This window comes from Melanotaenia boesemani, chromosome 10 (assembly GCF_017639745.1).
Source record: "Melanotaenia boesemani isolate fMelBoe1 chromosome 10, fMelBoe1.pri, whole genome shotgun sequence".
Taxonomy (NCBI): Eukaryota; Metazoa; Chordata; class Actinopteri; order Atheriniformes; family Melanotaeniidae; genus Melanotaenia; species Melanotaenia boesemani.
Window position 1 is genome coordinate 16,362,897 of NC_055691.1, and position 27,977 is coordinate 16,390,873.

The 27,977-nt window shown below is 37.0% G+C and overlaps 2 protein-coding genes across 4 annotated transcripts; one reads left to right on the forward strand and one right to left on the reverse strand.

The window, feature by feature from the left end:
• The first annotated feature begins 1,663 nt into the window (after positions 1 to 1,663).
• On the forward strand, positions 1,664 to 6,983 carry rnf141 (ring finger protein 141). Of its 2 annotated transcripts, none has more exons than XM_041995944.1 (6): positions 1,664 to 1,756; positions 2,665 to 2,868; positions 4,288 to 4,396; positions 6,005 to 6,186; positions 6,350 to 6,457; positions 6,551 to 6,983. In XM_041995944.1, the coding sequence occupies exons 2-6, from the start codon at positions 2,732 to 2,734 to the stop codon at positions 6,699 to 6,701; spliced, it is 687 nt and encodes a 228-aa protein (XP_041851878.1). In that variant the 5' UTR covers positions 1,664 to 1,756; positions 2,665 to 2,731; the 3' UTR covers positions 6,702 to 6,983. The 2 variants fall into 2 exon arrangements, with proteins under 2 accessions (XP_041851878.1, XP_041851879.1); XM_041995945.1 differs by having other exon boundaries at positions 1,664 to 1,742.
• A 4,693-nt stretch (positions 6,984 to 11,676) lies between these two features.
• On the reverse strand, positions 11,677 to 26,447 carry ampd3b (adenosine monophosphate deaminase 3b). 2 transcript variants are annotated; one of them, XM_041997690.1, is made up of 16 exons: positions 26,193 to 26,447; positions 22,437 to 22,504; positions 18,589 to 18,811; positions 18,326 to 18,494; positions 17,964 to 18,129; positions 16,652 to 16,871; positions 16,366 to 16,495; positions 15,838 to 16,032; positions 15,564 to 15,695; positions 14,516 to 14,679; positions 14,102 to 14,228; positions 13,803 to 13,966; positions 13,458 to 13,578; positions 13,169 to 13,342; positions 12,952 to 13,062; positions 11,677 to 12,550 (listed from the first exon to the last, which is right to left on the reverse strand). In XM_041997690.1, exons 2-16 carry the CDS (start codon positions 22,492 to 22,494, stop codon positions 12,374 to 12,376), a joined length of 2,331 nt encoding a protein of 776 aa, XP_041853624.1. In that variant the 5' UTR covers positions 22,495 to 22,504; positions 26,193 to 26,447; the 3' UTR covers positions 11,677 to 12,373. The 2 variants fall into 2 exon arrangements, with proteins under 2 accessions (XP_041853624.1, XP_041853625.1); XM_041997691.1 differs by lacking the exons at positions 22,437 to 22,504; positions 26,193 to 26,447 and adding an exon at positions 20,527 to 20,781.
• Between the last annotated feature and the right edge of the window lie 1,530 nt (positions 26,448 to 27,977).

The window sequence follows — 27,977 nt, forward strand, 5'->3', positions numbered from 1 at the left end:
TGAATATTAAAATATCCCAGAAGGAGTAGAAGCTGGATGAAGTAAAAGGAAACTTTGTCCATATCTTTATTGTCAAAACGAAGTAAATAAACTTTATCTTTCTCTGGAAATCAAACTTGTCCAGTTTTCTGTCTAATGAAATGTTTTACATTCACCCAACTAACTTAGTATACCTGCACTGATAAAAATAAATGAGAATATGTTTCACTATGTTAATCACAACATAAGTCATTTATATCAAGGTTAAATCTCTTTTTAATACATTATGTAGAATTTTAAAAGCAACTTCTTTAACTTTGTTCATTAAGCAGAATTTCTGCTAAATCTGGTTCCAGTTGAAATTCCCATACAAAGTAGACCAAAGGAATCTCCCAGAAGGCAGTTCAGGGTTTCCCACACATAGACCAATATGTGGGAAAGAATCAACTCCAAGCACCACAGATTGTTCTAAAAAAATCGTTCCATTTTATTATTATTTCATTGACTCTAAATGTTTGCTGCTTTAATCCAGATGAGTATTAAAAAGTTTTTCTGTACCAAAAAAGGCCTCGTCCTGAAGAGATGGAGCAGCTTGAGGAGGTTTTACTCTGAAATAAAGCTGAACAGTCAAATGGCTGTAGTTAGTAAATGTTATTAATTAGTATATCATTTCAAAATGTTCCTAAGCATCAAACAGTGCCGAACAACTCAGTGCTGTTCAGGGTTGTTAATGAGAGACAGGCCAGGAGGACAGCAGTCAAAATTCTGCTGTAAGACAGCAGATGAGGTGGAAACAGAATAGTTCTCTTAGTTCTTCTCTCCTCTCCTTAAGAACTAACTTTGAAGAATTAATATTGAGCTAAATAATTTCAAATTCTTTTGTAGCTTTAAAATAGTCTCAGCGGCTGACTGAAGAACCATGGATAAGATGTATATTTAATATGGCAGCTCAGAAAGTGTGTGAATGCCGCCAGCTGCACACACTTTGCATACACCCCGATGACTGACTGTACTGACCACCACGATACAGCGACACACGATTCCCTCACCGGTGCCAGGTGAGCACCACAAATTGCTACCTGGTCTGTGGGAAACACTGCTGTTACCTTCAGCAGAAATGTTCTAATCAATTTATTGGAAGTTTTTTTTTTTTTTTTAAACACCGCTGCATATTCCATGGGATTTACAAAAAGGTTAAACTTGGATAGAAATTTACTTTATGTCAGAAGATTTTCATTACCATTTAAGAGCTATTTCACAAGTACAATATTATTTTCAACCCAATTCTTAAAGTAAAATTATTTATTCTTATAAAGAATATTCCCATTCCCATATGTAATACAAAGTTGGAGAGAAGTTGTGTTTATATGCAAGTCTTCATGCTAAGGCAGCTTGTTGATGAAAACCAGACAGTTAACTTTTCAGTTTTGTGATTACATTTTAATAACAATTTACATCCACCCATTAAAAATGTTTGGGAAAAGAGTTCCTTTTTTTTAATTAATAAGTTGGTTAATAATCTCACTTTAAAGGAATTATTCAACATTTATTAAAAAAAATAATAATTCAAATTTAAATAAACAAAATTCAGCTCTCCCTAACCCAAACCTTTAATAACGCTGTCAACTGAAAACTACCTGACGCAAAATAACGTACTACAGTGCAGTGACATCATTAGACTGCGCCGATGGATGCTGCGTAAACAGCAACGGAAGCTAACAGCGAAGCTGCTTTTGAAGTTTGGATGCCAACTTCGACTTTCGGTATGAAAAGTGTGGTAAGCATTTCTTTGTCCCAGTCTGACTACACTATTATGCATTTGTTTTTGTTTTTTTTTTCATTATGAGTTTGTTTGTTTTGTTTTGTTTTTCTCACTGTTGGCTGTTTGGCCGTTTGGTTAGGTCTCGGGCAAAACTGCACTGCTTCTTGTTAGCTAAACGCTGCTCAGCAGCATTTTGGAATATTACTTTCAGTTTATTGATGGATTATGTTTGAAATCACGTTGTTATGAACGAGTAACTGTAGTGATGTTAATCCAGAACAACCTCAGTCATTTACTGCTTACATTGTCATAGTAAATATTTTACACCCGCACATTTCGCTCTGGAAGACCCCCTTACATAATGCTAATTTAGCTATGAGTAATGAGCCGTAGTTTCTGTTTAATACAGAAAATGTTTAATTATCTTTTCCACTCATTCTAAATAATGAACACGTTTTTAATGAAAATTGATGTTGCGTCTGTTGTGCTGTCATCCTGTGAAATTAGCCGTACATGCGAGTACTTTCGTCAAAATCTTCGCGTGGGACATGCCCAACGGATCGTTTCACACATATCTATCATTGTCTCAACATCAGTGAGGCCCAAAGACCTAAAATCTATTAATCCATCTGACATATGCATACAGTGTTAGCTTTTAAGCTTGAGAGGTCCTTTATGAACAGTGAGTATATAAGCTTTTACTTAAAATAAATTATTTACGCATATTTCACAGTGGACAGGCTCAGGATTCAAACCGTTTTATGAGCCTAAGTAAGAGGCTGGCCCACCCTGGATCCGGTTTGTGATTGCATTCTGTCAGTTGCAACAGAAATCAACATGTTCTGCAGCCACACAAACATGCTACAATCTAGCAGCTGGTTATTGTCCTGAATAACTTATAACAACAGACTGTTTCCCACCAGGCTCTGCAGAATTGAATGAGGTGCTGCCTTCAGCTTCTGCTGTTTTGTAAGCACTGCTGCCACCAGGATGGGCCAGCAGATCTCAGGTCAGGCGGTGATGAACCATCTGCCTGAGAAGCTGGTGAAACATGCTGGGCTGGTACGTGAAAGTGGCTACCTAACCTATGAGGAGTTTCTGGCGAGGGTGGCTGAACTGAATGACGTGTAAGTCACAGTCTGTTACGATGCATAGCTGTTTATAACACCAATAATGTTGTGGTGACATAACTCTGGGTTGTGCAAATGTCTGTGAGGAATATAAATTTAATTTAATTTTAGCTTTATGACACTAGAGATAACAGGAACGCGAGATAATGTGGAGGACATGTGGTAGTGTTGCTCTGACATGAAATTACACAATATTAGTGTAGTAGTTTGGTTATCTTATGACATTCTAATAATCAAACGGATAACGTTAGCAAAGAACAGCGTAGGTGATGACAGACCAGTAGAATAAGAATAGTTAATTATTTTAAAACTATGTTTGTATATAAATATTTGTATAACATAAAGCTTGTGAAGAAATATTTTGGATAAAAATAAAAAGGACAGACATAACATAAAATTTTATTTATTTTATTTAACATTTATTAAACCAGGAATGTAGTGATGGTTTAATGAAGCCCCGTGAATGTGTTGATTCTTTCTGGCCAATTGCATTGTCAAAAGTGTCATTACTTGAGGCCCCATTTAAAAATGGGGCCTCATTTGTCTTTGGTCACGTGATGTTCAGGAAAATAATACGGACTTTGCATCAGGCTTCATTTGGTTATGCCCCCTTTACTCGATGCAGGCTTTGGGGCTTTTGTGTCAGACGTAACATCACTACAGGAAAGTCCAATTGAGATTAATAATCTCTTTTGCAAGGGTGTCCTGGCCAAGAGGCAACAAAAAGTATCAAATACAACCAAAGTATCACTTACATCAATTAACAATTAAAATTACTTAAAAGTGATAAAAACAGTTACAAGTTAAAGAGGCTGTCTCAAGTGCTCTCAATCTGGATTTAAAGTCATTCAATGAAATAAGTTCTGTTAAGAAGATACTTATACATGTGAACTACCTCAATTTCATTTCCTTCAAGTGGACACTCTGGGGATAATTTGAGGAACCTTCTTAGAATTTGAGAACAGCATTAATTTAGTTTGTCAGCATTAAGAATTAGTTTTAGCTGCAAAAGACCACATCGTGCTTGACCACATCGAAAGCTTTCTGCAGAGATTCAACAGCTTTAGCAGGATTTGAGCCAAAATGATAAATAATTGTGTCGTCAGCATAAAAATGCATATTAGCATCAGACACATTTTGTCCCAAATCATTAATGTACATAATGAACAATAGAGGTCCTAATATCGAACCCCGTGGCACCCCCTTGTGAACACTCAAATATTCAGAACACAGGCCATCATATTTAATACACTGTGTCTTGTCACGCAAATAATGTGTGAGCCATGTCCTAAATGATTTAACCTTATTTTAAGTTTACACTGGACTCTGTGTTCACACACGGCTGTAAACTGCTGCAGAACACTGCATTCAAAACTGGAGCGTAATAAAAGCTGAACACACCTTCTCTCCTCTCAGAACTGCCAAGCTAGCTGCTGGACAGCAGAAACACCTGCTGTTTGAAGTGCAGCCAGGATCTGATGCCTCTGCCCTGTGGAAGGTGGCTGTGAGGATCGTCTGCACCAAAGTAAGACCAACTAAACCTTTCATTTGGTCAGAAAGGGGCAGGTTTGAGTGAAACTGCCCTCTATTTCTGCAGATTTCGCATTTCACGGTGAGCTGAAGACAAAATATTGTCTGTATTGCCTTACTTAGTCATTTCTACTCTATGATTTATGTGACTTAAATTGATATTTTTATTAAATGTGTTTTTTTTATTAAGAAAAAAAAACATTTAAGGTTCTTGCTGCTCACATGACAAGGCTGTAAAAAAAATTTACAGCAAAATCTTGCATTTTAGTTGAGTAACTCAATGTTCAGAAACATACACAAGCTCATAGAACTTTCAGGTTTTCTGGGTAAGATCAACCAGGTTTATTTATGAACGCAGCAAATCCTCAAAGCACTTTAAAGAGAAGGTAAGAAAAAAATCTTAATTAAGGACCCTCAGCAACACCAGATTCAGGAATGGTGGGCATCTGTCTTGATTGGGACTAGGCCAGGGTTATAAACTAGTAACAAAAAGATAATGAAAACAGTAATGACTCTGTCTGCTGCCATATTTGTCTGGTTAGTCTTTGTTTTGTCCAGCTTAAAATGAACAAATCCATTGGAGAAGGAAAGGTGGGAGAGAAAAAAAAAACTTTATGAGGGTCCAAGCCAAGATTTCCTAATTAACCCGTCATTGCCTGACCCAAGAAATAATGGACAAAATCTTCTAATTGTGTTTTAACCAAAGCTTTCTAAGAAATGTAAAAAAATTATAAATAAAAAAATTTATATGTGAGGTTCATTACTGTGTTATATGTCAGAATTGTTATAGTGTAAAAGGGCTCCACCAGGTTGCAAAAGACAAGTATCAGATTGTATACAAGGTTTTTACTAAAGTTTTTACTTTAAAGTGATTCAATAGATCTCAGAAGCCGCATGTATCAGATATCATGCATTCAGTGTTAACAGGGTTAACCAGAAGGTGAACTGAAATCTGATCCTTTGCAAAATCTGACACATTTTTTGGACAAATTTATTGAAGTTAAAAAATTATAGTTCCTTCAAATATATTCAGCACTGTTTCTTTTATCGAACCATGAGCAGTAGGTTTTTTAATTTACTGTGTTTTGAATTAAGAAGTTTTTATTTTGAAGCTCATTAGAAACATGCTTATTTTAACCAGCAGTAGATCGATATGGTTAACATTTGTTTTTGGGGGATTCAAAATGGACTGAGAGGATTTTCAGAGGCCGGTGCTATGGTTTGAGAGTAGAAACACTATCTTGACGTTAGAATTCAGGCCCCAGGCAGATAGAGGTCAGCTTCAGAGTGAGAGAATACAATAAATAATGAAAAAAATAAGTTGTTTTTATCGTTTGGTGCCATTTTGCCCAGCTGTGTGGTTCAAAAAGTCACTTGTGTACATGTAAGAGTGGATTATAATCACTGACTGAACAAGGCCACTTAAATGTAATAAATAGCTGATAGCAGCTATAAGCCACCAGTTTAAATTAATTAAACTCCTCACATGGTCACAGCCTACCATCTGTTTGAGTGCAGTGGAGGATTGAGGCAGCATGTGACCATACACACCATGTGTTGACCCTGCATGCCTCGTGTTGTGATACAATTTGTCTCACCTTAGATCAACAAGGAGAATGGTATGGTGGAAGCATCAAGGATCATGAACTTGTACCAGTTTATCCAGCTGTACCGTGACATCACCAGCCAGGCTGCCGAGGTGCTGTCTGCAGAGGGAGCCACCGAGGGCCCATCTGCCCTGCTCCCCTCCACGGACTCCTGCCAGGCCAGCATGTGGATGGGGAGGTGAGTGCACAAGAAATGTGGATCAATTTAAATTTTCTTTTTTTACATATTTAGATACATTTTCTTCAGTCAGAGCCCCCTAAAAGTTGTAATCTACAAAAAGTAGTACTTTCCTCAACAATAATTAGAGGCCAAACCTTTCTCTGGGTGTGTTTCCACTCAGAGTGAAGCAGCTGACAGATGAAGAAGAGTGCTGCATCTGCATGGATGGGAAAGCTGACCTCATCCTGCCCTGTGCACACAGCTTCTGTCAAAAATGCATTGATAAATGGTGAGGCGTCAAACTTTATTCACATGGAATCATAGATTTTAGCCACCAGAAAGTGTTTAAATAAACACTGACTCTTAATTTTTCTGTTTGCAGGAGCGGGCAGAGCCAAAACTGTCCAATGTGTCGTCTGCAAGTAACCGCTGCCAATGAATCGTGGGTAATGTCTGATTTCCCTACAGAGCACGACATAGCCGGCTACATCCTCAACTTGGCTGATGAGGCGGGCCACCCACACAGGCCTTAACATGCTGAACACTGAGCCAAGCAGATAGCAAAGAAAATCAACCCACATAAGCAGACTGTAAACGCTAAAAAACCAAGTATCACTTTTACAAAAAAATTCTCTTAATTTTTTGTGTTCATAAAAGCAAAATGCAGAAGAAAGCAGCAGGTTTCTATTTATCTTCTCACTGAAGATAAATCCCTGCTTTTTTTTTTTTCTTTTTAAGTCCTAAAGATGCCAGGAGACTCATTGGAATTAAAGTATTGTAGAAGTGGTGTTTTTTTTTTTTTTTTTTTTTTTTTTTTTTTTACTTAGTTTTTTTTTTTTTTGTTTTTGTTATTTTTGTATTATTATTATAATTATAATTTGTTTTAACACACAAAACAACAGGCAGCACTGCTCCTAGAGAAGAAGCCCTGGACTGGGACTAATTTAGCACTTTATGAAACAAATCCTGATATTAATGACATCATATAAGTGACATAATATGTCACCTATATGACATGTTTTTGTCTCATTCGTAATAATTACATATTATGTAATTATTACAAGTGAGACAAAAACAGAGAAAAAAGAGGTAAACTAAAGTAGCTTCTAGTTATGTTCTTTAAATTTAAATGAGTACTTTGACATTTGGGGAAATATTCTTGTTCTCTTTCTGGGCAGAATTTAGCAACATTTGTCATAACACAAATTTAATGTCTAAGTTAGCACGCCACAAAAACTGGGATGTGGTAGAAGGGTTTTGCCACATCTTTTCAGGTGTTAATACATTGTCCTACCAGCAATGATAATGTTCAGTCATTAACATGTTTTATCTCATGTGTTGAATGAAATTTGTCCGTCTTTCTGGGACGAGATGCCAAACAATGTGATGACTCTGCACAATCGCTTGAGTCTTTGTTGAATTACTTACAAGAGCTTCGAGGCATGAAATCACCAGCCACAAAACACTTAACAGCCCGAAACGAGTCAGTCTTGTTTAAATCTGAGAAAGCAAATAAGCACATTTCCCCAAGTAATTAGCTAACTTTAGCCAAAAGTGCAAATGCAAAGCACCCAACGTCCCATTTTTTCTGCCCAAGTTTCTGGAGAAGCTTTTAAGCCAAATTTGTTTTCCACTTATGAAGCTGTTCTGTGGTCTTGTGCTCTGTAACGTTGCATGATTACAGCCCACATGACGTGCCATGTGAGCGCTGTTATGTGAAGCTGACATAAACTGATGTTTTTGATGCAGATTACAACCTGACTGTGACCTATTTTCTTTAGAGTGTACAGGACAAACTAGTTTTCCATTAATTTAATGACTTGGCTTGCTGTGATGTCTCTTCACTGTAACAATTGTTTTTCTTTTAAGGTATTGTCTTTTTACGTGAACTTTTTTTTTTTTAAATTCACATTATTCTGTCAGACAAAATAGTCTGATGTTGTACGTTGCACTAGTAAAACAATTCTTTTTTCATGCCTGTATCTGAAAATAATATTTATAATGTGTAATAAAAGAGGCAGTTTTCCTTTAAACCTGATATTTCTTTGATTATAAGCTCTGCATTCTTGTTTCATTGGTTGATGTAATTTATAAATTTAACCAAATATTTCACTAAATGTGAACCTTCATCTTCATTAGTGATATATTTCTATTTCTGGAATATGAAGCTGTTATTAGAGTTGAATTAATACCTTGCTAATTTAGCTTTTTTCTTGTGACAATGAGTCTATAGTTTTTCATAATTATAGTTTCTTAAACCAGTTTTTTCAAGTATAAGAAAAGGCACATTAAGTACAGTATACTGTAACTTATTACCTTTTCAGTTTTACACTTTTACTATATTCCTGCTTTACCCAGCTAAGTCTCATAATGGATGGACCCGTACTGTAATGCAATCTAAAGTAAGTTTTGGATGTTAGTCTTAAATGATGCACTTGACTTTCTGGGTGGAATATCTGACACTTTGTGCACAGCAGTTTACAGCATGCACACAGAGAGAGAGGACAGCAGTAAGATCATGAAACTCAGTCTTGGTCTTGTTGCATGCCTGTATGGTCTATTTTACAATTATTTATTTAAAAAAAAAATTGTAAAATCAGTTGAGAACAGAAGAGCATCTGACCCCACATGCACTATATTCTCTTGTACATGAACTTGTAATTGCTGTGTAATGTGTTGTTGCAGCCTTAAGGTGGTAGCATTAACTTGTATTTCTGCTGTCAACTTATCTTTACTGGAGGCATTTTATCAGTGATGCTGAATAGAAAAAAGTGTAATGAAATAAAAGCCTTCGTACTGTATTATCCTTAATAAAGATACTCAATTTTTGCACTTTATGACTTTATGTTCTGATGGGGTGAAAGGTTTATACAAACCTGCTTCCTTACTGCTACTGTTTTTTTTTTTTTTTTTACCTACTATAATTATAAAGTCTTTATATTACACACCGTATACAGGTCATGTTTCTGTCTTGTCACCAGAAAATCTTATGCAATAAAACCGTAAATACTGTTGCATGTCAATGATTTTATGGTGATTATATACTGTTTTTTAATTATAACTTTATGTAATTGCATATCTAAGCACATCAATGATGTGAGGTATCTGTTATAGTTGTTTTGTTGAATGAATTGATCCAAACAAATCTGGTTATGTGATTAGGATTTGGATTTATTTGGTCCAACTAATTGCAGTAAGCAGAGAATTTAGTTCTCTAGTGAAAAGTAAACCTTGGTGCTAGTTTGGTAACTTGTAGGTTCTTGAGACTGACCTTTTTTATAGCGGGCATTTTAACTGTTAAAGCATGGAAATCAGAGGTTAAATTGTTTTTAGTTCACATGTAAAGCCTTGATGATGAAGCAGGATGCATGTAGCAGGACCATCCTCCCACTCTGAATCATTGAGACATTTCTGTTCTAACAGGCCAAAATGCCAAGAGGTTACTGAAAACATCTGTGAAAACAGATAATTAGCTCTGCACTGAAGCTCATAACTTCATAATAGTCTTATCTTGAAGCAAGGACATGTTTTTTAGGGTTATTTTTCCCACAGGACTGGATTTGGGTAAGTCTAATGTAGTGGTTAAGTTGTTAAATAGGGTAAGATAAGTTTTGTTCAAGGGGGTAACAAAGGGGTGTTTTGAACAGTCTTAGTTTAGTTTCCAAATGAGGTCTGTTGTGCATGTTTATTTTATTTCATTTATTTAGTTTGTTTTATTTGTTTTTTTTTTTTGTTTTTTTTAAATATCTGACTAATTGCACTTAAAATTTCTCTTTTAGCTTAAGTTGTGTTGAAGTTAATCTTTAGTTCACTTTTTAGGAGATAAACTAAAGATTTGTTTCACAGGTGAAACTGATGAGTTCTCTGTTAGGAAAAATTAATAGGTGTGTCCCAATTCAGAGTCTGCACACTTCGGAGCTGTTCTATTTAAACGTGTCTACGCCTGTTAGTAGGAGCAGTGATCAATCACGCACGGGCCATAGATGTGACTGCCTCCTCGGTACTAGACTGAGGGAAAACGAGCTGCGCATATGAGACCCCTCAAGCTCCGCCCAGCCTTTAGTTCAGCATGCTAGTTTGAAGAAAAAAATAACAGAAAGTTTCACTCTACATTCCCGCTGCTTTCAGCAGTTCAGCTCAGAGCTTCATGTATGCCTTGTTGGTTCTTAAAATTTTGATGAAGGATCATTTAGTTTTTACTCATTTTCATTTATTATTATCATTATTTCCCCCTGAAGGTTCACTGCCTTATTTTGGTAGGGGGTTTAATTTTTTGCTCTGTTATTGTTGTGCTTGATAGTTATGATTCTTTAATCATTATGGTCTATATACAGACAGAAACAAACACACAGATAGTTGAGTTTATTGTTATTAGTTTCAAATTTATTCAAAATGCTTAGACATCTAATGGCTGTCCGGTGCAGACTCTGAATTGGGACACACCTATTTCTTACAATACATGCTAAGCTAGCAGCAGCTGAGCTTGGCATAGCTTTGACACGATGCACGTTGTAGTTGGTAGCTGCCCAGGGTTTGAGCTAAATAAGTTAGTTTCTATTTTAAGTTTTTTAATTATTTATTTATTTCTTGGCTGTGTGTCCTTTCACCAAGTTGGCTAACTATAATAAAAAAATTTAAACGTGAACGTTAGCTAAAACAAATTAGGACTCATAAAGTCATCTTTCTGACTGTCTTTTAAGGAAATGATCATTTTTAAATGTTATCATTATGTTATTATTTCTTCTTCTTCCTATTATTATTAGTTGTAGTAGTAGTAGTAGTAGCAGTAGTAGTTATAGAATATTCTTAACATTAGCTATTCAGCTAACCTTACTATCGGAAAATTTTGAGTGGTAGTTGTTGGTTTAAAACAACTGAAATAAAGTCTAGTATATATCTGTTTTTATCTGAAATTCTGAATTATTTCTAAAATGATGTCTTTTTTTTTGTCATACTTGTTTCAGAAAAACCATGGCAACCTTTTTTTTTTTTTTTTTCTCTTTTTTTAAAAAACCATGGCAACCTTTTTTTTTTTTTCTCTCTCTTTTTTTAAAAAACCATGGCAACCTTAATGATGTTGCCCACAGCTGATGGTTATTAACAGCCTCTCTGGTCTCTGAGTTGGGTTAAAAAATTAATAAATAAAATAAATGAACCCTCCCTTGTCTTCCCATTAAAGCTATTATACGACACAGGACAGCCAATGTACACATTTCAGCTGTTTGGAAAATATTGATTTTGCATATAGGTGAGTAAAGCACTTCATTATTCACCTTATTTCATAGTGTGCCTGTTCCCCTTGATGTCCAGTTGTATATTTTGTGCTTCACAGATTAAAAACTGATTTAAATACATTTCACTTATTTTCTTAACACTTCTGCATGCATGCACATGTATGCACACGGATTTTTGCAGACTGATTTGATGCCTCTTTTTTGCTCAGTCATAATAACACAGGAAATCTGATGGAAAGACAATCTTTTACACAATACACAACAATTACACAGATACGTTCCCAACTGAAGTCTTTATTTTAGGTCTGAAAAACTATAGGAAATTACATAAAAAACATAATCTAATCACTTCGTAGTTTCCCAGTTTATTAAAACAATATAAGAGTTTTGATACTTTTGACACCACAAAGTTCTCACAATGGCTACTATCAAACTTGCATGTCTGTAAATAGTTTGCTGACATTATATTCAGTTTTGTCAAAATCAGTATCAATCATTAACAAAAGGCTAATCTGACCACAGAGTTGCACGATATATTTTTCTACACCCCATTTTCAGGCTTTTAACACAAATAAAGTACTGTCCTTTGTGACAGTGAGAGCACAGAACACCCAGCAATTCTTTATCTTTTTTTTTTATACAGCGAACAATAATCTCATATTTTGCCTGTAAATGTATAAATTCTATATAAGATCGTGTGGCAGAAGCCTACTGATAAACCCAATTCCCCCAGCACCTTACAGAAGAAAGTAAACCTCTACTCTAATTTAAAAATGTGGAAGCACTGGTCTAAAAATCAAGTCTGTGTTATCACCTATAAACATAACACATGCACCTCAAGTTTTCAGGTCTGAACATTTAGTAGGGTATGTCTTAGAAAAAGGGGGGAAAGTATGTCCTTTAAAGTGTGTGTGTCCTCCCCCATCATCTCTGAGGACACATCCCAGTCTAGCTTGTGCTGGTGAGGTCTGTCACTCCGCTGGATTCAGACCAACCTCCGTCTTCACCGCATCCACCAGAAAGCTGAGTTCATTGCACAGAGTCTCGTATCGGTACGCCATGCGGATTTGTGCTACGTTTGTCCGCCGAATGTCGTTGCCCTCTGGTCCATCTTGTAGGTAGTTGGAACCAAGGAAATGCTTCTTCTCCTGTGGATATTGTAACCCAGACAAGGCACATGCTGAGTTTTTTTTTTTCTCATTAAACAGGATGGAGCAGAGTACAGAAACAAAATGAAGGCATTATATTACAAAATATTCAGATTTATTAGTTTGTAACCATCTTAGAGATTGTACCCCAAGACACAAATTTCATTTGACACAAATGTGAATATTTTAGTCATAAAAAGAGCTTGCTCTGAATGATGCTGACCAAATGCTTTACTCCTAAAGTTATTAGAAGTCTAAATAAGTTATAAAGACTGTGAAAGTCTATAAATCATCAGGCAGGAATGCTTTATGGAAACATTTTATGTAAGATTTTGTATCTCAGTATGTTGACAATAATGTGCTGCTTTTTCCTTTTAAAATCTGACAACAGAATGACTTACCTGATGTGAGAGCCCGCTCTGCAGAACGCTGTTCCTGGCAATCTCACACAAATCACAGGTGCTCAGTTTCCACAGCTGTGCTGCTATGGCATACTCTTCCATCAAGGCTTCCTGAATAATAATAATAATAAAAAAAGCATATATACTTTAACACTATGTAATAATCATTATGATTACCACTAACTGATCTGATCGTTTTTCTTCCTGCACTTCTAACCTTTGTGTAGTGGAACTGCATGGGGTCATCGGTGGACAGCGACACACACAGGCCCTTGTGCAGAAACTCTCGCAGTGGGTTCTTTGAGTACTGCAAGAACAGGCTGTTGTTGCTCAGTGGGGACATGGCAATCGGGACCTGGGCCAGGTAGTACAGGTACTGCAACACTGGACTCTGTGGATGGGGAAGAAAACGTGTGATTGCAGTCAACGGCAGTAAATAGAAGAGGTAATAGAAGTTATATTTTGCTCTCTTATCTAAGCTTTGCTGTATGAAATCAAGGCAACACCTTCTTGAGGTTGAGTCCGTGGGAGATATTGTCAGCTGTCAGGAAGGCAGAGACCAGGTGGGTGATGGAGCCCGCCTCGCCACAGTGGGGACGAAACAGGAAGGTGTTTAGTCCTCGTTCCCTGGAGACAAAGCCCAAAGAGTCAGATATCGTTTCCATTGTTTAGAGTACAACCAGACCTACCTTATAGAGGAATCATGAAGTCACTGTTGCTTCATACTTTTTCTCTATTAATTCATTTCCTCTAAACTATATTACCATGTTTGTCAAGCAATGCTTTGCAGTTTAACTGGTGTTGGAATTTTTTTTTTAACTCTGCTCAATGCAGAAACCTGCAGGACTTACTTGCGCAGATTGTTGAGCACCATGATGTTGGCGTACATGTAGAATAGGTAATACGTGTAAGGAGGGTTTTCATCAGTGGTCCATGCCTCAGGCTTGGGGCTCTTGTAAGAGAACATGTGGTCACTGTGTTTGGATTCGTCATCCACGCTGTCAAATCCTGTCACCTAAAGGGCAACAAAATGAACAACACACAAAATGTTAATCGGTTCAACAAGATGTGGTGACGTCATCTCTGCCACTAATCTTTTCTGTCTGAAACTGAAGCATATGCGGTTGCAGATCATTTATTACACACTTACATATTTTAGGAACACGTGGATTGTTTTGTGCTTTTGAGGGTTGACTGTGGCCTCAAAGAGGGGGAGGAAAATGTTCTCCAGCATCTTGGCAAAGTTTGGTACTAATTTCTTTGACCTGAAGATGTCACTGTAAAACAAAAGTAATGAAATCAACCCTTCCTCACTCACAAGTAACACAAACAATTTGCCATTTGTTTACAGCACTATGAGAAATGCAATGCTTCCAAACCTAACTATATATATTTATAATTATTAGAAATAGTCATTTCTTTTGCATGACACACTTAATGAACTCATAATTTCATAAATTGGCATTAAAGGCAGCAAAAATGCACCAACATGATTGGTTTGAATTAAAATATGGCCCAATCAGCCCATAAAATTGGCATTGTCGTCTTTTCACTAAATGCTCACTAGATCCGAGGAACTTGGATCATCCATCTCATGTTGGATGAGTGGACTTTTTGCTGGATGAACCATGATGCAAGACTCTCCCACTCCCCTGTAGAACGGCCATAAATTGACAGACGGGGCTCAGCGTGCTGATACCGGCTCTCCTCCAGCTCTTTAGCAACTTCCTGAAACACGAAACAAACAGGAAGTTAGTGATGCTTCTTGATAAGCAGAAGTGAGCACAAGTAATTATTCAGAGAGTTTATAGATTACATGAAATGCATGTTGTTTTTAGATACCATCAAAGTGTGCATGAGGAAATACTTGAACAACCTTTTCATGTTCTACTAACATTTTGGAGAACTGTTTGTTGCAACATGAATCAAACCAGTTATGAGAGGACATTCTGAAAGTCTGTTATTTCTCAAGTTGATATAAACACTCATACACAAAGTTACCTCTGTAACTATGTGATGTTTTTTTGGAACAAGCAGTAACTAGAGTGGAGCTGGATAATACCCAAAACCATATATTGTCTTTAATACCTAACATGAGTTTCATTACCACATTACTCCACACATGTATCAAGTGGTGTTGGTTTGTCTGCTTGTCTGTTAGCAAGAAAAGTTAAACAGTTATGGATGGATTTTAATTAAATTTTCAGAAAACCTCAGAAATGGAATAATGAACAAGTAATTAGATTTTGGGGGTGATCCGGATCACCTCCTGGATCCAGGAATTTTTTAAAGGATTATTTACTAGAGGGAGATAAGGATAATTTAGCCATTAGTACTTCTAATTCAAAAACACAATCGTTGGCTTGGGGTCTGCACTCTATGAGTGCTTATAGTTATGGGATCATTTAAGAAGGATGGGAAAAAGCATGCCAATCAGAAGGAGTGAATTTAACTTCTGTAATGAATTATAAACATTGGTTTTAAACACTTTTGCATTTTAAGGCAATGACTGCACTTTGTGCCTTGTGTTTCTGGTGGTCAACCATTGCTGATTTATTTTTATTCTTTTAAAAAAAATTATATATATATATATACTTTAGCTCATACTACACCTTGATGAGACGTGCAAAGTACTCTCCTTTGATGTAGTTGTCTGTTTTCAAGTAAATCTCTCGCAGTTCGCTGGCTCCCACTGGGTTATACTTGGAGTTGAACTTGTCAAACCGATGAAACGTTTGTCTTCCCTGTGAGAAAAAAAAAAATGTGTAAGAGTGTAAAATTTAAATACCAATTATCACAATAATCCCCACTTTATAGAAGTGACTGTAAGCATTTACACATTACAAATAATTAGCACCTAGCATGCAACATTGAATTTGCTCTTACAGCGTGCACGTCCAGTGAATCTACAGTGAGGTCGTAAGGGTCCATGTTGAGGTTTTTGAAGACTTGCTCGAGTGTGATCTTCTGGTTGCCTTTCTCCAAGACCACACGGTCTGCCTCCGTATGGTATGTGGTTTGTATGAATTTTAGCAGATGCTTCTGGTTCATGCAAGCAGCAGCGTGTATGTGCGTGTCAACCTGAGTTTAGCATAAAGAAAACAGTGAAATGCACCTTTAAAATTGGTAATAATTAGGGAAATGTCTTTAAAAAGTTTATTTTTTATGTATTTATTTATTCATTTATTTATTTATTTAACCTTTATTTACTATTAACAACAAATTCTTATTTACAATGTTGGCCTGGCAAGAGCCAGAAAGCACCTCTAGGACAGAACAAAAAAACCTATAATGCACATAAATTTAAAAAAATCATTTAAAATTTTTAAAAGTAGTATTAGGTTTTAGCAAAACATTTAGAGGTGTCAACAACTGTCTGCACCCAACATTAAATGGAAAAAAATGCCAACCAACCTTTCTAACGTTGTAGAAGTCTCTGTGTGGGACGCTTTTCAGCTCTTTCATCTCTGCCATCTCATTCAGCATTTCATGAAGGTGAAATTTGGAGGCCAGGAAGTTCAATCGTCTGTGACAATAGGTTTTCCTACAATGATGCCACACAATAAGATTGCAGCTCCACTCTGTTGAAAAATCTTTCACTATAGTCAAAGATTAGAACATAGCAGCACTATTTGGTGGCTATTAGTCCAATTAATATGTCACTTTTCATACAGAATATTAAAACAACTTGTGTACTCACGTTGGACCATCAGCTATCATTGCTAGCACATGGCTCAGGTCTATAGCAAAGGTTTCCAGGTCAGGGTAAGGCAGGCTGAGTGGCTGCTGTTGTTTCAGGGCTTCTGCATTTTCATAAACATTAACTATGCCATCTTTCATCTGCAGCTCATAGTTTAGGTTCTCAGGAATACCCTCCATAGAATACAAGTCCTCTTCTTCATGAGGGAAGGGCCAGATGTCTACAGATCATTGGAGCAGATAAACAAAACCCCAAAACTAAGTTTCACAGATTAACAGTTGCATACTAGTAATCTGCAAGAATTACACCCAGATTATGATGATGAGCCCATAATCTCCAAGAAATTTACATTATTTTATTCTAATTTTTGCCTTTGAGGTAAGATCTCTGAGCTAATTCAGCTGCACCATGTTGCCCTTAGTTGTTAAATGTGTTGTTTATCTGGTTGTGGAAGCTTTGACCTTGTTGCATGAGTAACTATTCAGCCATGTCTGAGTTGACAGTAATACTTTGTCACACTACAACTGCATCAAGCTCATAATTACCAGACTAACTTCTAAAATTTGGTTTTCTGTATGGACTTTCAAAGACCAGACAGTAGGATTTGCAACTACTAACAACTTCAGTAAATATATTGGTAAATTTAGCCTCACATGTTACACTTACACACTAAGATTTGCTTTCAGCGAGTTGTACTCAGCAGAAACTTCTGAATGTGTGTCCTTTAATCTGTAGTCAGGAATAGTCTGACCGTGGCCCCACACACTTTTGCACTAACACTGACTCACAAAATCAGTTCAAAATAGCTGCCAAAAGCTGATACAGTGATTCATGCTTACCAAAGATTACAACATGCAACATGTTTTAAAAAATTGCATCAACCATTACAATATGAGCTGTAAAGTTATCTAATAGCTGAAAGTTTTTGTTTCTTTTAAAATGAAAGTTATAAACTCATCAAGTTATGCCTGTAATTGTATTTGAGGAACTTGCTTTCAGTGGTTTGCATGTCCTGCATTGATAGATTTCAGCTTATCATGTAAAGCTTTCTGTCCGCAGCCACTGGTCTAGGCTGTTAACTTTATATGCTAAAGTGGTGCTGCTTATCCCAGTTACTACTAATAGATGGTTAATCGTTCTTTTATCAGAGAGTACAACCTTAGCTGTATGTGAGGTAGAATTGCTTGAGTTTTTTAAGTTTAGCATAACACCAAATAACCTCCACCTTGATAAACTTACTATAACTCTAAAAAATGTATACCGTGTAGGAGAATTGTCCTTTTTAACAGGTTTTTATTTAAATTGCACCTACCTGGTAAGACCTCATGCTCCTCCTGCCACTTCTCATTTTCAGCGTTGCGGAGAAAGCGTGCAGTAGTTCTGGGGAAGCGATGGTAGGCCAGCTTGGAGTACTTCTCTCGGATGATCAATGCCTTAAGGAGACTCTTGGATGCTAGTTCATAATCCTCAACTGTGACCTGAACATCAACATGGTAAAAACAAAGTCATGGCAGCAATTAATTGAAACTATTAAACCTGGTAAAATGCATCTCTATCTGCTGTTACCTTACATTTAAGTCTTTATGCATCTAGTCTTTTTTTATACCAGTGCTGACTACAACAAATAAACTGGAACAGTTGTTCATAATTTTTGTAGTTATAAACACTTTGTACCCCTGCACAGTAATCCCCACTGATTGTAACTCTCTGGAAGTCTGGGGAGTCTTCTGGGAGCACAGAATCATACACTATTGTGCTCTGCCTTGGAGATGCCCCAGGGGCCCAGTCAACACTTTCAGGTGAAGATAGTGACTGTGAACGCTTCAACAAGAAATGCTTCTTCCTGATAATGAACAGAAATGACACATAAGAATCTCCTGTCAATCTCCTGTCAAGTTTTTTTTTTTTTTTTTTGTGAATAAATAGAGATTTATTACCTTTGAACTGACTCCTGAGACTGTTGCTCAGCCAGCTCCTTTTGCAGAGCCCTCTCCCTGTCCTCGTGCAGGCCAATGGGACAATCTTCCGGCACAGTGAACAGTGCTATAGCATCCTTGGTGTTTTCCTCCTTCAGGGCGGAGGCATACACCTTCTCTGCAATCAGGCGTACCCTCTCATCTGCCTCGCTCATTGACATTCTGGGGAAAAGCCGTGGCATATCTGGGAAAGTTGTGAAAAATATGATTTTTTTTTTTATTCTTGCCCAATAAGGTCATGATTAAAAATGTTGATCAGGAATTGAAGTAGACTGTTATATTAGTTGTTTATTAGGTTTTAGCTTTAGCAAGTGGCTGACATGTAATATTTCATCTCTTAAATGTGATGAAATGTGGCATCACTTAAAGCTGAAACAACATTATCTCAGCGACGGCAGTAAACACAAATGCCAAGAAAATACTTGAGACGTTTTGATTATGAGTTTGAAGTAGGGGGAGGGGGTGTTTTGCAGAATCTCATTTTACCACAAAAATGTAAACATGTGCAGAGTGGCTGACTCATGTTTCGGTGCTTTCTAAAGACTCAGCCAATGTGTCCGGCCAGTTACAGAAAACTTAATCCCTGTCCTGTGTTTCAATGTGACAGTGTGAACCATTACCTAATTTGAAGGGGGGTAAGGTTTCACAAGACCACACTGCATGTTTCCACTAATTATTTCTCATCTATCGATGTACGGTTGTTTGATGTGAAATGAGTAACATCGGTCCAGCAAAATATTAAAATGCAGTGTTGAGTTACGAGTGTTATTACATGTTAGTTTGTCATTTATTTCCACCAAAGACTCATTTTAAGGAGTTTGACCACCAATGTTTATACAGAGTTTTTTTGTTGTTGTTTTCACGCTTTAGTGCTTGTGCTGTATTTTTGCATTTAGCCAAAGAAATCTTTAGTTCAAGTCATTTCTGCCCCAACCATTATCCCAGAAACTACATCAGATCAACTTGTGTGCAGCACAATAAAAAATCAGCTTTTACTGTAAATGGAAAGCACATGATCTGCAGTGTTAGCATACCATCATCTTTGGTTCCCAAGGCCTTTCGGTGGGAAAACACTCATGCTTGTTTGGACTGACCTGATTCTCCTACACCCCCATGGCATGAGCCCCAGAGTTATTTTTAACTCAAGACTCTGTGAATTTGTATTTTGATCACAGCAAATGAATGACAGTGAAGTTGTTTTTAAATAGCTTGGCCTGCATGTTGTGAAAGCCAGTGTTGGCTATTCTGATCACCATGTTATCACTGTCACTAACCATATTAATGCTGCACGCAGTGTGTATGTATGTACCGTATCAAATGGCTAATTCTTTATCTGCAGGCTGCATCCTCAGTGCAACTCTATCTGACTGAAAACCTTAAGTTGTCTTGGCACCTGCAGAGATGACACCAGTACTATTTACCTTCACACTGGCACATTTTTCCACCTGTGTTTGCCAAGCACATTTTGGAAGATGTCATTAGGGCTTAGCCTCCCGACACATGTACATTCTCTCCGTGCTGGAACAGCTAAGCAGCCTCTTGGATGACCTCAACCTTTGCTCTCACAACTATAGAAACCTGACATGCAGAAAACAGTCTGGGTATGTTGACAGGTCCATTAATATGCTTTATTTTGCAACATGCAACAGAAAAAAAGATAAAAGGCCTCAAAATGTTGCAATACTCGCTTAAATATTCTTCTGCTCATAGTGCTGTTTTAAAAGCTGCTATTCTCAGAAATCATTATGGCTCAGGTAGTAAACTGTCCATCAAAGCTCACTTCTCTTGGGTCTCAGGCAGCAGCCAGTAAATGAACCTTTACATAACTGTCATCACATCACAGCTCAGCATCACTACACAGTTTTACAATCAACAGGTTCAGCACTGTCTGTCTCTTACCTTCTGTTGTGATTTGGGCCATGTTTGTGTCTCTCAGTCTCTGTTGGGTCAAGTGTTTCAGCTTTCATATGTCTGAATCTCTCTTTTTCACATTTCAGGAACTCAATACGTCAAAGTTACTGAAGATTCCTGACATTACGTTTGTCTTCAAGTATGCTGTCCGTATCTTTCTTGTGTCTATGATGCTTCACCTCTGGGTTCTCACTGCAACTACCTTGCTCTGCTCTGTTGTGTTGTTTATGTGGTCCAGTGAGTATCTATAATGCAGCTGCCAGTTGCTGCTGTCTTGAGTATCCCTTTCTAACTCTATTTTGGGATGTTGAGACAGTCATGGGAACAGTAGCTTCTAAACCGAGCTGGTATGTCACAACTGGCTGGTAACATGTGAGGGGCTATCTGTGATCTAGGGCACAGTGGAGGGGATGAAATGATGTGCTTTTTTAGGTTTGATAAAAAACCTGGGTGGTTTCCTCTTAAATATGTAAGCAGGTGCTTCTAAAGTGTTAGGACAGTTCCATAGTTTTCGTCATTTTTTCATATTTTTGGCTTAGATAATTTAGAAATTTGAGTCACTCCTGAAATCAGCCTTTTAATTTGCACAAATTTTAAATGGACAAAGTAACAAATAAATTTTTATCTTCAAAATTAGTAGCTGCAAAAACACTTGCTCTGATGATCTTTGCTCTTTGATGACCTGATCTACAGCAAGTGGGTATAAATGGCTCATTCAAAGAGAATAAAAACATAAAAGTTACTTTAGTTCAGTGATTAGATACCAATAGAAACATAGTCTTTTAATGGTATATTACATTTTTCTGTCATTGACATTTGATCTTGTTACATGCTGCACCTTTAAAGTCATGGTCACACAAGTCTGGATCAACACCTCCATAAATCACCTTACCTGTCTTACTGGTTTTCTTCAAATAATAACGCAACAGAGTAGCTGCTTTGGAATATGTCTGTCACAGTGGCAATGTGGACAAAGGACTCACATGCAGAATGGGGCCAGAGGCAGGTGTATGTAAGAAGAGATGATTTATTGAAAGCACTGCACAGGTAGGAAAACTAAACAGGTAACAAAAGAAACAGGAAATCGAAACAGAGTGATTACAGCTGGAAACGCAAGGGAAAACCAGGAAAGGGATGACTAATAGGTAACAGCATGGATCTGGCAATGAGCAAAACAAACCAGGTGTTTCTGACTGAGCAATCACCACACAAGGAGCAGTCAGCAAAACAAAGAGCAGGTGTGCGTGAATAGGAAGTAAAGTGAACTGAATGCAAGGGGATAAAACTCTACAAACTAAAACACCAGATAGCACAGAGGACTCAATATGAACCAAAGAACACATGAAACATGAACCAGCATCTAACACAAAACCTGTAGACCACGACAACTTCATAGGGTTCATCTAAGCCAAAATTTGTTTGCAGAAAAAGCAGTTGTGTAGTTATTAAGTTTAATTAGACCAAAGAATAAGGATTCAGATTTTATGATTATGTAGGTGTCTCAGGGTTTAGTCTTGAGATAGTGATGATTGTGAAATCTGCACCTCATGTCATGATAATCCCTGAAAGATGCTTAGTGCTTACAACAGTTGACAACTGTCCCATTTGATCTTTAAAGAAGTAATAATCGTGACTCCTCATCTTCTGAACTGAGTTCCATTAACACCAGTATGCCCAAGATTATAAAAAAGAGCTTCCCTTTGCCATAAAACTGTATTTCATGGATGACTCATTCATGTTTTCAAGCTGCTGTTTGAACTACATTAAACATAACATAACATAACATAACAGCGTCTGTTCAGTCAACAAATTTTCCAACATTGTTTTCATTTCTAAGACAAAACCCACCACAGCTTCACCTGGCAGCACACTGGATAACATCTGAACTGCAGACTCACCCTTCCCAAAGCATGGCGTAGACTGCTGCTTGCAGAGGGGTGTGTCCCTTCTCTTCATGTTGATTCACCTGGGAGAGACAAAGCTCTGGTAAATAATGGATAAGTGTTACAGAACTATTATTATTCTCAGTAAAATGTGGGTTTCTCTGAAAGAGCACAATAACAAACAGGTTGCAGGAATCCAGGCTGAGGAAAAAGATGAAAGCATAAGAGAGGAGGAGACTTCAGCTAGGTGTCCTAAAATAACAGCTCAGCGCAGTGCAGGTGGATAATGTTGATTAGGAAAATTTCATGTAGCAGCAGTAAGATGTTTAAAAATAAAGAGTCATGGTTTTAATGCAGCACTCAGCCAAACAAAATGTGGTTATAATGATGATTCTGGAGGACGGTCATCCAGCTGGGGGCCAGAGGAGTTACAGCGATGTCTCAGATTTAATGCCATTAGCTTTAAAATTTCACTAAGGAGATTTCCAACTGAAATAAATCTCAGCATTGATTAAATCATTTTAATGTTAAAAAGAATTATTTAGGATTTTTTTATTTATTCATATATATATATATATATATATATATATATATATATATATATATATATATATATTTGAAGGAATTGTGCAAAACCACTAGGATGAGTCATAATGACTGTAAATTACTTCTAAAAATGTAAATTGAAAACTGAATATTCTGAAATGTTCCCTCTGCTCTTCATTCAGAGCTTTTACTCTTTAAACTTTTCTACAACTAAATTTAATATTGAAATTTCCTCCTGATGTAAATACATGTAATGATGTTACACTAAAAAACAATAATCCACACATAACAAGTTTACAGGCATAGAGCAGGAAGTAACTTTCTCTTCATTTCAAATTCCTTCTTGGTTTGAAATAAATCTTCACAAAATCTTTAAACATGAACACAGATGTTCAATCACGGCTGGTTAAAACTTCATTTTTTTAATAAGGTAATGACAGAAATCATTGTTTTTGAGTCAAAATGACTGTAAATTATTTTTGAAATGAAAATGCTGGTTTCCCCCTGCTCTTTTTTCAGCGCTTATTAGACAGGCATGTCCATGTAGTTGGTCCATTATCGCAGTATTGTAAGCACTTTGTAAGAAACCTTGGCGTGATTTTTGATTCTGGTTTTAAATTAGTTAAATTAGCTCTGTTGTTAAATGTAGTTACTTTCATTTACAGCTTTTAAGGTAAAATCATATCTCCCTTTCAAAGCTCTAGAGAGAGTTAGTCATGTTTTTCTGGACTCTGTTTTGGGACTGATTAGTCACTGCTCTGCTGTTTACAAACTATATAAAACTCAGCAGCTCGACTTCTGACAGGGAGGAAACGATGTGAGTACATCACTCGGACGCTGGCTTTATTTCACTGGCTTTCTGTACAGTTTAGGGTCCCGTTTAAGATTTTATTACTTGTTTTTAAAAGTTATAATACCACAGCACCACCTTACCTATCAGAGCTTTTAAAATTTCACAGTCCTCTCAGAGCCCTGACATCAACAAACCAGCTGCTCTTGATAGTTTCCAGAACCGGATTAAAAGGCAGAGGTGACGGAGCTTTTTCTGTTGCTGCCAAACTGAGGAACAGTTTGTCTTTTAATATCACATCAGCTCATTTTACATCATTGTTACAAACATACCTTTTATCACTGGCTTTATCTCTAACTTGAGCATTTTCATTTTTTTAACGTGTCTTTATGTATTACATTATTTTAATGTATTGTATCGATTTGTTTGGTTTATTTTAGTATTTTGTTGATAGGGATTGTATTTGTTTTGTCTTGTACAGCACTTTGGTCAACTGAGGCTGTTATTTAAATGTGATTTAAAATAAACTTGACATGACATAAAGCATTTAAATCTTAGTCCACATAAGTTGTTCTGTAGCAAAACCAGGTTTAGTTTTTGCAGGCTTAGGCTCAACATCAACACTGTGGGTTTTTTCTTTGTTTAAATGGAAGTAGCTGCAGTTGTGGTTAAATGGTGACTGTTGTCTGACGATGCAGAGTGACTGATGCAAAATAGGCGAAACACAAACCCAGGCTGGCAACTTTTTTTTTTTTTTTCTAACAAGTCTAGAGTACAAATGACACCAAAATGCAACATTCGGTCACATTTGCATGTCTCAGAGCTCTGGGCCGGCAGTCAATAAGCACTTCAAACTGTAACCCAGTTTGTGTGCAGCACATTTAACACAACAATGCCAGCTAACAGAAGGAGTTTGGTGTCATTTTCTGCATATTTATAACGTCAGACTACAGAACGGCACAGACACCGAACATAAACTTGATCCCATTTACCAAAACATCACAAGGCTTAGATTTGTGCTCATGATGGGACTGGCATGCACCCTGATCAGCTGATTATGTTCAAAGGGGTTGGAGTTATTACACAATGAGCTGAACAGGATCATTTTGTGGGGAAAATTTTTGTGCCTAAAGTGCTAAAACTAAGACTGGATGTTTGTAATTAAGTGCTGTATATCAATCTTAACTTGAACTATTCAGTTCCAACTTATTTTCTGCGATATGTAAATGGCAAGCCAACTCTACTTGTTTTTCTTCTTCTCTTTTTTCTGTTTTTGTCGCATACAAGTTTGGGAAACAAAGAAATATTACACACATTTTAAAGGAAGTAAAGGAAGTGTGAAATTGTGGCGTGGTCACAGAGATAATGGATATAAAAAGAAGTGTTATTTCTCTGCTGGTGCTGCCTTGATGGAGGTAGTTTTGAATTTTAGTGAAGTGTGTTATCGTAATCTTAATTTGTACATACATAAAAACCACAGGAGAATTTCAGTATCTGCAGGGCATACAGGAAATTTATATTATAACAGACACGTCTGCAGATGATTAATTTTTCTGTGGAGGATTGTTTCCTGACAGGAGAGAGTGTTATAAAGTTTATTGCATTCATTTTTGTTCTGCTGAGGACTTCATGACGTCTCCATTTTCATTTAGCTTTATTATAACATCAAAGATTCTTAGCGTTGGCTGAGAGAACATTGTGTTTTCTAAATTAGTTGATTCTATTACAGTTTAATAACCCCACTCATCACAGAATTATAAGTGACATTTTCCCACGGTGGCAGTTATCCGTACTTAAAGTTTCTTAGAAATGGGTTCGTTAGCTGTGCTTGAAATGTACAAACTGTTCAGGTATGCAGGGTGTGTTGATACTTGTCAGTTTTATTTATATGGACCTGCATCACCTGCAAAATCTCAGAACTTCTCAGAGTTAAACATACCTGTTTTACATTATAACATCTGTCATACTGCAACTGTTTGTGTGTTACTTTTCAGTTTAATGTAATAAACAAGTAAAAAAAAACTTTATTGTCATACAGTTACAGAGCACAGTCCTACCTATGGAAAGCAATACCGGGTGTGCATGACCAGGCTTGTTTTTGGAGTGTGTGTGTAAAGTTGAACAGCAACACACCCACATTTACAGACTCTGTTAACCACAGGACAAGTTTAACTCTTCATATTCTAGTTTGAGAACACACTTACTTTAAAGCTATCACTTAAAATGTTTTAATCTTTCCACTCTTGTACCTGTTAAATGTCTTCACATTTGGGAAACAAACAGGAGTGAAAACAGAGTAAAGCATCTTCAATTTACAGATACCACCATGTAAAGGCAGACAAGTGCTAGAAAGAATGCAGGAGTGATGAGGAAGATATCAAGTGATTATAAACTGGGAAGCTTAAAAAGAATCATGGTGGCAGCAGTGTACTTACTGTTGTGTGGACTTGCTGTAGGGTTGTGTCCGATGTTAAAACCTCTTGGGACTGTGGAGACCCTTATTAGGTGTAGACTTGTCAGTGCAGCCTCTTGCAGACCCTGCTGGTTTACCCTTTAACTGCTGGTCTGAAGTGGAAGCTGTGCACTATTTAGATGCAAGCGGTTTCAACACTCAGTAAGTTTCAGGAAGTGACTTGCATTTATTCCGCTCAGTGCAGTAGAGGAAGTGCTGGAGGATGCTTGTTTTCAAACCAGTACTGCTTTGTTTCTCTTTTAAGAGCATGAAAGCTGTTCATAGGCCACACCCCTCTTTGCTTATCCAACATGGATGCTGTGGTTCATTTTTCACTGAGCTGGCAGCACTGCACTTTTATCTCCTTTTAGGGGGATTTTAAAGAAACAAAGAATTGTCACATCAGCTGTGTCAGAGTTTACAGCTAAAACAGTTTTTTTGTTTTTTTTTTTTTTTGTTTTTTTTTGTTGTTTTTTTTTTGTGACATCTGTTTCAGTCCTCATGGGTGTCGCCTTGACATTTATATTTGCTGACAAAAGGGCCAAAATGACCGGTAATTACTTCCTTCCTTACTGGCCCATTTCTGTGCACCATCAGTGAAAAGGCTGTCGCTCTACAATGAACAACCTAAGTACAGTAGTGCTTTAAAAGTTTGTGAATTATCATTTTTAATTTTCTATCAACTCCTGAAGAAAAAACCTAAGTAAACAAATGACCGTAAAACATGTTTCTTTCTATTTAGAGAAATTATCCAATATCCACTGAATGTGAACCTATAGGACCAGAGGTAAATTTGAAAGAGAAGTGATCAGATTTTAATAAATTGGATAGCAGATATGATTGAGCATCTTGTTTTATTTAAAACATCATCAAAGCACCAAAGCCTGAGTTTTAAGGTACATGTTTGTGGAAGTGTATTACAATAAAAAAATAAAGATCTGAGGACCAAATAGATGCCAAATGATCATCTGGCTTAAAGATTTTCATAGTGAGGCGTGGTTAGGGCCCTTGGCCTGTCAGCCTGGTGCTGGTATTGGAATCAGCTGTATCTTGTTGCGGCCTGACGACGGCTATCAGGAGCCGCTTGTCTTCTCCACTCGTCTCCGCCAGGATTGGTCGCCTGCGGTGCTGAAACTTTCTGAAGGGGCGGAGCCTCGTGGACTCCTCTCCCATAAAAGCCCAGCTTCACCATTATTCAGGGCAACTGTGTACCTTGGGCACACAGTTCGCCGGCTTTGGGATAATACTCCTTTGTGTTGTTTCCCTGTGTGGGTTTAGTAGTGGCTATAAAAACTGTAAGAGCTTTTGGTTTGGCAGAAGTTGTGGTTTAGAGAAAAGACTCTCTGTTTCAGTTTATGTTTGGTACTTGTATGCGGACGTTTGGTTTATAGGAAGTTTTGTGTTTATTTTCCATTGCAAGAGTTATTCATACCCTCAATAGGAGGTTTTGTTTAGTAATTTTCAGTCATTTGTGTTCATTGTATAGTCAACCTGAAAAAGGACACTTTTTGTTATTTGTAGCCAGACATTGTATATTTTTGTTTATAGGAATCATTTCTTTGTTTAGTGAACCTGGTTTTGTATTTTTGTTTATAGGAAATTGTATTTATTTTATTGTTCTGATAAATACCTTTTATTTATACCATTTTGACTGAGTCAGGTCCGGTTTGTTATTGACCCTTTTTCCCCTGGACAAAAGGTGGTCATAACAGGCGTCCCCTAATAAACAATAATTCAGCATCCATCTTGCATCCTGTCTCTTCTCTGA